Genomic DNA, 12,174 nt, shown 5'->3' on the forward strand with positions numbered 1-12,174 from the left:
AGGGACACACAGCCCTCGAGACATCAGATTGGCTCCATCTCTGCAGAAGACACTGCTTTAAAGGATCATATCTTGTTGCTGGTTGACCGCTGTTCTATTGCAGACCTTGCAGAAAAGCACCCAGCCAAATGCCAAAAGGCATCGCGAACCATTGGTATTAAATGGCCCACTAGTCAAAGGCAACCTACAACAGATGCGATCAGGACACAATATAGACACTAAAATTTCAAAGTGCATAAAATGGTATCGGGTAATAAAATCTTGGCAAAAAAAAATCGTGGCAAAAAGATGTGGTTTTGACCCGGTAAAGGTGTACCCCATTATACCATTTAAGGTGAGCGGGGATGTCCCCGTTCCCCCTTAAATGGTATGGGTCTGGGTGGGAGGGGTGGTGATTTTAAGACATGGAACCCATAGAATGGCGGGCAACATCTGAACAAATTGCCCATGAATGAACGATTGCCAATGAATTAACTTAACTGGTGTTAAGTGTGTACGCTTTTAGAATAAAAATGTCCCTTTGCATTTCTTAAAACAAACAGAAGTGTTGTCCAAAAGAATGATCTCTTAAATAAGCCATCGCTGGTAAATCACGCCTATTTTAAATGCTCTGCTAGAAGAAAGTACTAAGCAGTCATTAATAGCCGGAACGCTGCATCCACGGGAAACGCTGAACGTGGAGTGGCTTGTTACCAAGCCATACCAAAGTGTAATCCTGTGGACGCACGAAAGTCGTTCCCACCTCCCCGCCCCCCAAGGCAGCCTTGGAAAGGGAGAAGGAGCCACACGTAGCCCCGTCTCCCTTTTCCAGGGTGGCCTTATTTATTTTTGTCCCATTCATTACTATGGAGCAACTTCGCCCAAAATGACGCCCTTTTGCACCGTACTAATGAAGCAGTATGCGTGGCTAGTGTTTCTAGAACCAGCGCGTACTGCAACAAATGGCAAAGACCTGCCGCTTGAAAAGGTTTCGTAAGCTATTAGTGTTCCGGGGATGCAAACTCAGGAAAACCAGTATCCCGAGCCTGCAGACTCCAGAATACTAATGGCAATAACTGCATTGCCGGCAGGCCATTACTGCCTTATGGTAATGCTCCCGGGGCCGCCGTTAAGGCCTTCGCTACGCTCTGGGGGGTGTAACTTGCGGTCCCGGGGACATTACCATAGGCAGTAATGGCCCACCGGTTATTGCCACATTAAGGGCTCCCTCCCATTCCCGCCCCCCCCCACTGCAGCATCTTCTGCTGGGAGGGGGTATTTGCCTTCAGAGTCAGGGATAGGGTTGGGCGATATGTTGAGTTTTGGATATTTTCAATATCTACATGGGATGAGACCATATCGTTAACATCAAGATGTATACAACAGAATTGATTTCTGTATAAATGCTTGATGTGTACCTCCTCCTGGCCACTTTGGACTACTTTGCCTGCGTCAATTTGGGAAAAGCATACACATTGCCCTTATAGGCGGCCCCCTTACTTTTGTCTGTGGCCCCCTCTGTGCCCACCTAAATGATTACTGGAGACGCCACTGCTTTTCTGCCACCGTTGCCCCTCCCCTCAAGTAGATGCGGCCCAAGGCTTCGTGAAGGCCATCTTGGAATTCCACTTTGCTAACGCCAGGATCCGACCTACTGCAGTGGAACTCTGCCTCCCATGTTTGCAGCTGATTGCTCAGCTGTATAAGCAAATCCGCATAATGAGCAGTTGCTTTTTCTATGTGGTGAGTAGTGTTATTACAAAGAGCTAAGTCTTATCCTGTTCATCCCTGGCAGAATGTGTCAAACCGTTCATCCCCAGGGACCCCAGCACTAACCAAGGTTATGAAGATCATTCAAACCCTCTGAGATGGAGGTCCGATAACTTTGAGGCATGGTTGAACCACAGGGCTGCTTGAGTTTCGGGCGGTGTATTTCTCATGCTTTGCGTTCCCTTTCGAGGGATATGGGCCTGTATGTGACGAGCACTATGCTTCCAGAAGACTGGGGAAATAGGGGGTGCAGATTCATCTTGTGGGTGGCTGCCCCTGTAGTCACCCTACACTAAGATTCGGACGGGGGAGCTGGTCCAAGCACACACAGGGCTGTCAATACCCAGCTCGCTAAAGCCGGCCATCTGACTTACTGGCTGTTTTTTCTTGTGGACATTGCTGTATGTATTCCTAGCTGTGCAGTTGGAAAGCCGCCTCTGCTTGGGCTCTGTTCCTGCCATGTGTTGGGGCCATATTCCTTTGTTTGCAGCAGTACAATCTAGAGCTGTGAGGAGCTCCTTGGGGGTTGTTCCTGTGGCAGCTGGTCAGTTCATGCATACTTGGGCTTGTTAATTCTGCAGTCCTTTGGCTGCATAATATTTCATTAATAACCGGACTTCAAACAACACTGTTTGAGTTTGTGTTCTGGATTTACGTCAGCCATGGCAGCAGTACTTCACATTAAACATTCACTCCTTGAAACGGAGATTAAGACTTTTATTATATTTTATTTTAATTTCCGCTAAACTAATGAACAGTTTAATTTTGTGACATGTACAGTTAAGGTGCATGCCAAGTGAATCTGGCTGCCGCCCACTACTTTAATGAGCTTGTTTAATCATCCCTGTTTATTGTCATGTTTCGCACAATACAGGCCACAATCATTTGGTGGCTAAACCGACTCCTCTTCTATATAGGTCCCAGGTTCTATGTGTTTGTGATGCATTTTAGATGTAACGTGTAGAACTATTTCGCCATTTTACAGAATCATCGAAGCATATTCCATAACCAGGGGTTGCATTATCCAATATTTCTGCCATGCTCCTCCTTTGCCTCTGACGGGCAAAAGCGCTTCAACGGCAAGGGGCACTGTACAAACGCAAGATGACATGGGGCTGCATTATAGCCTTCAGCAATGCAGAGTACGGCTATCACCAGGACATCCCTGTATGTGGTGCGGAGGTTTGTGTTCAGTAAATGTAAATGGGCACCCACTACCAGGTGTGCTAACATAGCATAACTACTTGTATTGAGAGGGGGAGAGATTGCAGGAACTGCCATGGTAATACAGGCCTAGCAAAATCATACATTTTGGCACAGGAAGGTGCTTGGCAAGCAATTGTTACTTGGAACCTGAGAAATTACTTATTGCTCTCCATTCTGAGCGACTTTTCCCCCCAATTTGAGTAAGTCGTGCCCAAGACTGAGAGGGAGGGGGAGGTTGTTCATAAGAGGGAGCCAGCTGAAGGTGATTGCTAAACAGGGGGCCGGTGGCCGAACGCTTTACACACAGAAGGAAGCACTAACGCACCGGGAAACGAGAACCCCAGAAAGGGAACCCATCGCCACTGACTCCCAAAAATATCTTTCTCAACCAGAGGGAGGATGCCACTAATGCATACTGTTATGCCCAAGAGGAAACGTAGTTAGGGTAGGATCTCGCTTGTGATCGGGCATGGAGAGACCTTGAAGGTGGGGGGGTGGCTGGAGTTACCTACAGCACGTGCTGATGGTCTACAGAGGAATCGTGGGCAGGTGGGGACCAGAGTTGGGGAAGCAAGCTTGCTTTGACCAATTACACTGGGCAATGGGGTGACAAGGAGCTCCCACCCCGTCATGCCTCCTCCGAAGCAGACGGACTACAGTACCTAACTCTCGGGATGATGTATCATTTTAACCAAAATAATCCTGAACTAGAAAAACCTCAACTTACACTTCTCACACGGAAACCCACATAACCACTTCTCTGCACACCAGTCCGCACCTACTTCACCACACCGCAACAGACTAGCAACACCACATGGGAACTCTCACAAATCTGATAACTGCACTTAAGCTCGGCGCACAGTGAAAATCTAACTGAAGCTGCCACCAGGACTTCACAACTCTCACTTTCATACTCCAGCTACACCCTACTAACCCCCGCTCCCCTAGATCCACCAGTGCATGGGGACCACTTCCGGTGGTGACTGTGCATGGTACAAATGCCTATACATAACAGTTGGTGCCGAGGGCCATAGAGGGAGTATTTAGTAAGAGAAAATTGCAAACAGTCAGAATGCCCCAGACAGCCTTGTGGGTGATGCAGAGGGATTTGAATTTAATCTGTGCCACAACGGGAGCCAGTAGGGCAGGAGAGATGTGGTCCATGGGCTTAGCCTTGCTGCCCTATTCTGCATTAGCTGGGGGGGTGGGGGTGGGGGGGTCGTAAAGTGGAAGAAGGTAGAGTCAGGAGAAGGCATTTGCAGTAGTCCAACCTAGAGAGATCCAGAGCTCGGGTAACATTGAGCTTCTGGGGGAAATTGAGAAAAGGGAGCATTCCTTTAAGAAGGAAAAGTTGGAAGTCTTGGCAATGTCAAGGTCCTGAGTGAGTGAGGGAGGAGAGCGAGAGGAGTCGAAGACTCCAAGGTTTCTGGCTTCAGAAGGTCCCAGGCGTGAGCCCATGGAGGATGGCCAGAGTGAGGGTGAAAAAAGAGCAGGGGTCCCAATGGAATACCAGTCTTGCTGGCTTTGAGGCAGCGATTGTTGGCAGTACACCAGGACTGGATGGCAGCTGGGCAGTTGGGGGGGATCGAAGATGCACGAGGGTCCGCAGGGTGTTTGGAAAAGATGTCATCTGCATAGCAAGTTGGCGGAGAAGGCGCAAATGAGTGCTAGCTGAGCAAGTATTGAAGAACCAGCGGGAAAGGTTTGAGCCCGGGGGGGACCACAGGTGGTGAAGGAAGTAGGTGAGGAGAAGGTGCCCAAAGTGACTTGGGACAAATGGTCACTTAGGAAGGAGGTAAGCCAGTCCACTGCCTGCTCTGCTATACCAAGGGTATCATGGAGTTGTTTTATGAGGATGGAATGGTTAATTTTATTGCAGGCAGAGGAGAGATTAAGTAGGAGAAGGACAGTCTAACTTTAACCCTGACCCTTTGACTGGAACATCACCATTGGCCTGCTTCATGCATAGTGCTCTACCTTAGCCTATTGGGAAGGATTCTAGTACCATGCTACAAACATGTTTGCGAGGGAGTTCATTTTGCCTTTGGCATATTGGTGTGATGGTTTTGTAGGTTTGTATGTCAAACTGCACTAGCTGAATGCCTAATAAAGATAAGGTGAAGTATTGGCTCCCAGTCTATTTTTTAACAGACTATTAGTGCGTCTTTCTAGTTGCGGCTTGTGTACATTGGTGCTCTAGTAGATGCCGTCCTTATGTTTGCATGTAGAGGCTCTTAAGCTGTTGAAGTGGGTGTGGGGGCGGGGCACAATTGCATTCATCTTCAATGGAGACCTGCATCTAGCTAAAATGCTCGTCTTTTGGGTACTTTTTTGCCCTTTGTTTCCCTATGACTAAATGAGGGCCTCCTTAACCACCGGAGGTGCCAGGGTGCTACCCTTCGTCTTTTTTTTTTTTTTTTTTTTTTTTTTTTTGTCTCGTTACTACAGTAATTCTTTGGCTCCCCTGGGTGCTTCTTATTTTGAAGCCTGCAGGAGGCAGCCAGTGGCTGCTCTCCACTACCTTGGCTGGTGAAGGATATCTGGCGGTACTTGCAGCAAACTGAGCGAGTACACCACTCCCCACCACACAAACTACAAATAGGAGGCCCATTGACCTGCAAAGCAACATGCAGCAGGTATTTAGCATCTGTGTAGGTACGGTTCAAGCATACTTTGAAAATCCACTGCCAGTCAGTTTTGAGATGGGTTGAATAGTTAAAATGTAATTTAAGTTAGCCCCAATCCTTTTCAGTTAATCCATGTTCTGGACTCTGATCCTAAAATGAATGCCCTTAATGCCTGCCGCTTAGCCACTCAGAAGGCCCTGTGAAGTATGACCCTATATTTGTCAGTGTTGTCAAATGTTCCAGCAGAAACTCTGGCAGAATTTGATAGCAAAATGCAACAGTAAACCCGTTTGTGTATTTCCTGATGTGTGTATGGTTTTGTCATATCCCTTAACATGAACCATAATATTTTTGTTGCTTCTTTTTGCAGATGCAGCAACTGTTTTATGAAAATTACGAGCAGAACAAAAAAGGCTACATTAGAGACCTTCATAACAGTAAAATCCATCGTGCTATAACGCTGCATCCGAACAAGAACCCTCCATATCAATATAGGCTTCATAGCTACATGCTAAGCCAGAAAATTGCTGAGTTGCGGCATCGCACCATTCAGCTTCATCGAGAAATTGTTTTGATGAGTAAATATAGTAGTGCAGAAGTGCACAAGGATGACCTCCAGTTGGGAATGCCACCGTCTTTCATGAGATTTCAGCCTCACCAGCGGGAGGAAATCCTGGAATGGGAATTTCTTACTGGAAAATACCTCTATTCTGCAGCAGATGGCCAGCCGCCAAGAAGAGGAATGGATTCTTCGCAGCACGAGGCTCTTAATGACATAGTGATGCAAGTCATGGAAATGATCAATGCAAATGCCAAGACCCGTGGCCGCATTATCGACTTCAAGGAGATTCAGTATGGCTATCGCAGGGTCAACCCTATGTATGGCGCCGAGTATGTACTTGACCTGCTCCTTCTCTACAAAAAGCACAAGGGCAAGAAAATGACTGTCCCTGTTAGGAGGCACGCCTATCTGCAGCAGACCTTCAGCAAGATCCAGTTTGTTGAGCATACAGAAATGGATGCCAAGGAGTTGGCCAACAGAATTAACCAAGATTCTGGCTCCTTGTCGTTCCTCTCCAATTCTCTTAAGATGTTTGTACCTTTTCAGCTTACGTCTTCAAATATTGAACACAAGGAGCCAAAGGAGCAAAAAGTCAATGTCCTGGTTCCTCTCTCTGGACGTTTTGACATGTTTGCACGGTTCATGGCTAATTTTGAGAAGACCTGCCTCATTCCAAACCAGAATGTCAAATTGGTAATCTTGCTTTTTAACTCCGACTCTAACCCAGACAAGACCAAACAAGTTGAGTTAATGAGGGATTATCGTGTTAAATATCCAAAGGCTGACATGCAGATTTTGCCAGTTTCTGGGGAGTTTTCACGTGCTTTAGCTCTTGAAGTTGGATCGTCTCAATTTAAAAATGACTCTTTGCTTTTCTTTTGCGATGTTGACCTGGTGTTTTCAACAGAATTCCTTCAGCGATGCCGAGCTAATGCAGTTTTGGGGCATCAGACCTACTTCCCAATCATTTTCAGCCAGTATGACCCAAAGATAGTTTATGCTGGAAAAGTTCCCAGTGATAACCATTATGCTTTCACCCAAAAAACTGGTTTGTGGAGGAACTATGGTTTTGGTATTACCTGCATTTATAAAGGTGATTTGGTGCAGGCGGGTGGATTTGATGTATCTATACAAGGCTGGGGGCTCGAGGATGTGGACCTTTTCAACAAGGTGGTGCAAGTTGGCCTGAAGACTTTTAGGAGTCAGGAAATTGGGGTTGTCCACGTTCACCACCCTGTCTTTTGTGATCCTAATCTTGATCCAAAACAATATAAAATGTGCTTGGGGTCTAAAGCTTCCACTTATGGATCTACGCAACAGCTAGCAGAAGTATGGTTGGAAAAAAATGACCCCAGCTTCACCAAAGGCAGCAATACAAATGTCTCTGTGAGGACAGCGTAATAGATTTATACAACCGTCAGCGGACATGATGCTGAAAAAGGTGATGTGAGCTTTACCAAAAGCAGTCGTACAAAATGACTGAGGACAAGCTGTAATATTAATGACTCTGTGAGGACAGTCTAATGAAACTTTTTTTAAATCTAATTTATTTTTTAAATGTTTTTATAAAATAGTCATTTTTTTTCAAAGATCATCCGAGGATATATTTTAGAAACGTATTTTTTACCATCTTGTTTCCGATTGGGGCAAGATTTATTTTCAGAGGGATCCTTTCTGGTATTGGACCTTCTGGAGCCTATTTTTTTAAAGTGGGCTTAAACATATCTCATTCTATTTAATGTGAGCAGGTACATCTTTGTTTTTCAGGACTGTAATTGTTGTTGGGCAGGCATAATGTCCAGTTAGATCTGTCAAATCCTACAGTTTTGGATTCAAGGGCTTCAATATATAGAGTGGGTGTGCAATCGCCCGATTTACTGAAATAAAACAAAACTGTTTCCGTAGCAGGACAAATGCCCATGAAAGCGAACTTTAGAATTGTTTAGCGGTTGCATTTTAATTGTGTGGTGCTTTTATTAAGCCTGGTTTAATCTGAGTTTTGTTTAGAGCTAGATGGCACATGAGCCATGAAGTCCAGATCATGTTGTGTGCCCCACTCCTTTCTCTGTATACCAACCTGACCAGCTAGTATTTACACTGTGCACTTCTTCCACTGCAAGCTCTCAATCGGCCATGGTGCAGTAGCATAGCCCAGACAAATGCACACTTAAGTTTGGCTGGTGCTGTATCTAACTTCAATACAAGACTATATAATTCTGAACACTTTGCAGTTCCATAGTCCAACATGATTCACAACCCAAGCCTAGCGAATCTCCTTCTGGCAGTCACTAAAGGGAGATTGTCAGACTTCCATCAGCCCAATACTCTGTCGAAGTTGTGTAGATCTGCCTTAATTGGGGCATCCTGGTGGTGTGGTAAGTGGCTCTTTTTTTTGTTGTATTTTTTTAATAACTTCAGTGCCAACTCCTTCCATGCTCTTGCTCAATTTTCCTGCTGCCATTTGTTTTGCCCTATACTTGCAGTTCCCACGAGCCTCATCTGGGGGAGCATAACCTATACTGCTGGCTGCTCTGCTTCACACCACTGCCTGGAAACTAAATTGTAGCAATTAATATGCTGTTTTGTATTCGGACACCCTTTCCTGTTGAACCCGTGACTGTCGTCTTTGGGAGGGTGGGCTGGCCTATGGTCTGAGGCGTCGGATGTGCTGCATGGTCCTCGTATGTATATGGATAGGGCAACCCTGAGCAGTCTCCTACTCGGTTTAATACAACAAAACCCTACAATCACATACTTGGGCAGCTCTCATTTTGTGACTGCTTCTAGAAATCAAATATCCTGCTGTCATGCCATCTCCTGCACTCTAACTTCCGAGAGCCACTTCTTCATCCAAAAAATAAGTCCTACCTCAACACCCAAGTAAATTATAGTTGTGGAGCCTAGGCTTTGAACCTGTTGAGTAATTAAATGAAATCTGGTTGTCGCAGCGCCACACTTGAATGTCTAGCAATTTGCTTGACCAGGCTGTGTGTAACTGGTTGCTTGTCCCGTTAACTTTAGCCACCAGCCAAATATTTTCTAGGTTTGCAATTTTCTCATGGTGGTTTAGATTTTGAGTCTGAATGTTTGACATTTTACCAATGTTCAAACAAGGTATTCATCTTTCAAATAAATGATGTCCTTTGTTATGTTGGCACCTTTCTGAGCTTCTCCAGCTGCAGTAGATACCAGGGCTAGACCAGCATGAAGACCGCCTCCTCATGAGCAAGACCAGTCTGGGTTATGTTTCTTTTCTGATGGACCATGCCTTCAAAAGAAATGATCTGGCTGCTGTCCCTCACACTTTATTCCCCGCGCTGGACGCCCATAGCGCTGGGAAGCACATGCACATTTCCAGCGACTTTCGGGGACTCTTTACTGGTTCTAGTGGGGGGTGGTGGTTGTGTTGGTAGAGGTTTATATATGAGCCTTGTTTCACCCATCCAACAAGCCTCCGTGATGAACAGTGACTCTGACATGTTGGCTGTACTCTTCAGCAGGACAAACGTATTACTGTTGTAGGTCTTTTTAGGCTTCCTTGTTGCTCTTGCTTCTTCCAGTGGGTGGAGAGTGTTGGAATTATGTCTACTTCATGGAATTCTCCACAAAGTGCAACAGGGAGAATGTCTCGCAATGCAGGCTAGTTGGCCAAACTGGCATACAAAAAAATCACCTGCACACTGAATGTTAAACTTGATTTCGAAAAAAATGATTGCAACCTTAAATTTCTGCTGACCGACTAGTGCCGGGGTAAATGATCTCCATATTCTTTGTATTTCCCTTTTCACGTTTGAAATGGTTGGCATGCATGAATTAGCACTGCAAACCATGAAGCATTTCATAAATCCGTGTATACTCGTTCAGTAAAATGTATGCTTTTTTATTTTTTTGGACTGTTGCTTTTCTGAGCCTCCCGATTTCAACTGATTAAATAATGGATTTAGGCAACATAAAAAGATAAGCGGGGTGCCTTTTATAGTGTACAATAGACCTGGATATGCTTGGTGGCAAAATGTGACCACTTCTTTATGGTATTACATACACGTCCTAAGGGCACTAAGTGGGTTAAATTAGAATACTTTCCTATGACTCATAAAATGAGCAACGCATCCAATGGGGATGTCCAGTCAAATATAGGTATATTTTAAACTGGAATTGCCACCACTAAATGCCACACTTCTCTTTCCATAAATTCTTGCTTTGTGAAGCTCCTTGGCCGAAGTCTTCTCTGTACATGTTCATCTGTCCCTTCTTGTGTTAATTGGGTAGTGACCCTACACCCAATGACCACAAGCCACAATACCTCAGAGGTCAAACGGGATTCTCCCCTTCACAAAGCTGGGCTGCAGTGAACCCAATTTAATATGTGAAGGTATCTGCCTCCGTGGGATAATTATTTAAGGTTTATTGGCATTTTTTTTCTGGCTTTTTTTTTTTTGTATTTTTATTTTTTTACAACCAGTCTTCTGGGGGGTTACATGAGGAGGTGGAACCTCCCAATGAGGCTGCTTTTTAACTTTGACATTTCTTGTAATCCTGTGTTTGTTCATATCTATTTATTTGTGAGGCTCGATCGATCGTTCAACGTACCATAATTCAGTATTTGTGTTAAAGTGCCAAATAAACATTTTGTTTGGCTGGCATTTTCTGTAAATATTTGATTCAACTACTTTGTACACTCCATTCCGACTTGCTCACGTAAGGCAAGCCATGACCTTTTGATTTGTATATAGAATGTTTTTACTTACAAAATGCTACTACTACTGCACAAATGAATTATTCCGACTGAACAAATCCCTGCCGACGGGCATGTTGAACCTCACCCCTCCGCCCCTCACAAAGAGTTTTCCCAATGAGCCGAATGTATTTTTTGGAGGGCGGGCGGGGGGTGCAGGGCTTTTATGTACTGAGAACCAGAAGCCTTAATTGCAATTTAACATCTTACCAGCATAAAACGGTCAACGTTGTGAAATTGTATCTTTTTGTTTTGGTACTCTTATTTCATGGTTATGATTTCTATGTACATTCTGCTTATTTGTCATCGAGTGTGGCGATGGGTGTTTGGAGAGCAAGGAGCAAAATGACTTGACGCCTATTTAAATTATTGGTTTAATTTATAACACATGGAGTGCTGTGAAAAGTCCTTTTCAGGAGTACCTTGTTTCCCTTGCACATCGAAAATGTAATTAAAACAATACCAATCAAGAGAACCTTGTCTGTCCCTCCTTTTGTATGTCCCTCTTATTTGAACGTGTGCAGCAGCTAAAGTATGCATCCCTATGGAAAAACGAATTAATGGCATGGGGAATTGCATATCTCATTGAGTTGAGGCGCATCCAATTAATTTGGTCAATATAGGTGCTGGTTGATTGCAGGAAGCAATATGAAAAGTTCCCCTGCGTATCTTTTAGGGGTGCGAGTGTATGCTTTGGAGGGGGGTTCTTGGTGCATTTTCGTTTCCTCTCTTGCATACCTTAGGTCTTATGCAGATTCAGGTTTCCTTTTAAAGCTCGCTGGCCGGACTGCAGTATCAAAGCCTCCAGAGGTTGGGCCTGCATCGGACCATCGCCTCTCATTGCTTCTACGCCAAGCGTTTCCACTACAGAGACCCAAGTTTGGTATATTGGCATAACCAATACAGACTGACGCCCAGCTCCACCAACTCGCCCTCAAAACAGAAAGGCTGTAAGGCTATGCTTTTTGCCCCTTTGGGATCCATCATCACATACACCTGAGACTCGCACTCTTATTACAATTATTTGCGAAAGAACTCTTAAACCCTCATCATCCACCCCTATGCATTGGTCTCCCTCCTCTGGACTGTTATATCGCATACCCTGATAAATATTCCATTAACCGAGTATGCATTTGCTCCCCTCCTTTGTAACCACCTGTAGTGTAGAAACCACGTTCCCCAGCTACACCAGCCAGGTTTTTGACATGAATACACAGCAAATAAATGGAATGCACTTATGCTGTGCTGCAACTATTTCTGCACAGCTGCTGTGCATCTCTGATGTCTCATAGGCA

The 12,174-nt window shown here is 44.9% G+C and overlaps 1 protein-coding gene across 1 annotated transcript in view; it reads left to right on the top strand.

The window, feature by feature from the left end:
• CHSY1 (chondroitin sulfate synthase 1) overlaps nt 1-11,354 on the top strand; it is a 102,018-nt gene extending 90,664 nt beyond the window's left edge. The window contains exon 3 of the mRNA XM_069625023.1: nt 5,953-11,354. Coding sequence (XP_069481124.1) covers nt 5,953-7,545 — 1,593 coding nt within the window. The 3' untranslated portion in view covers nt 7,546-11,354. The remainder of the gene's footprint in view (nt 1-5,952) is intronic.
• The last annotated feature ends 820 nt before the right edge of the window (nt 11,355-12,174 follow it).

The sequence above is a fragment of the Ambystoma mexicanum genome, chromosome 11, assembly GCF_040938575.1.
Source record: "Ambystoma mexicanum isolate Mex_15411 chromosome 11, UKY_AmexF1_1, whole genome shotgun sequence".
Classification (NCBI taxonomy): domain Eukaryota; kingdom Metazoa; phylum Chordata; class Amphibia; order Caudata; family Ambystomatidae; genus Ambystoma; species Ambystoma mexicanum.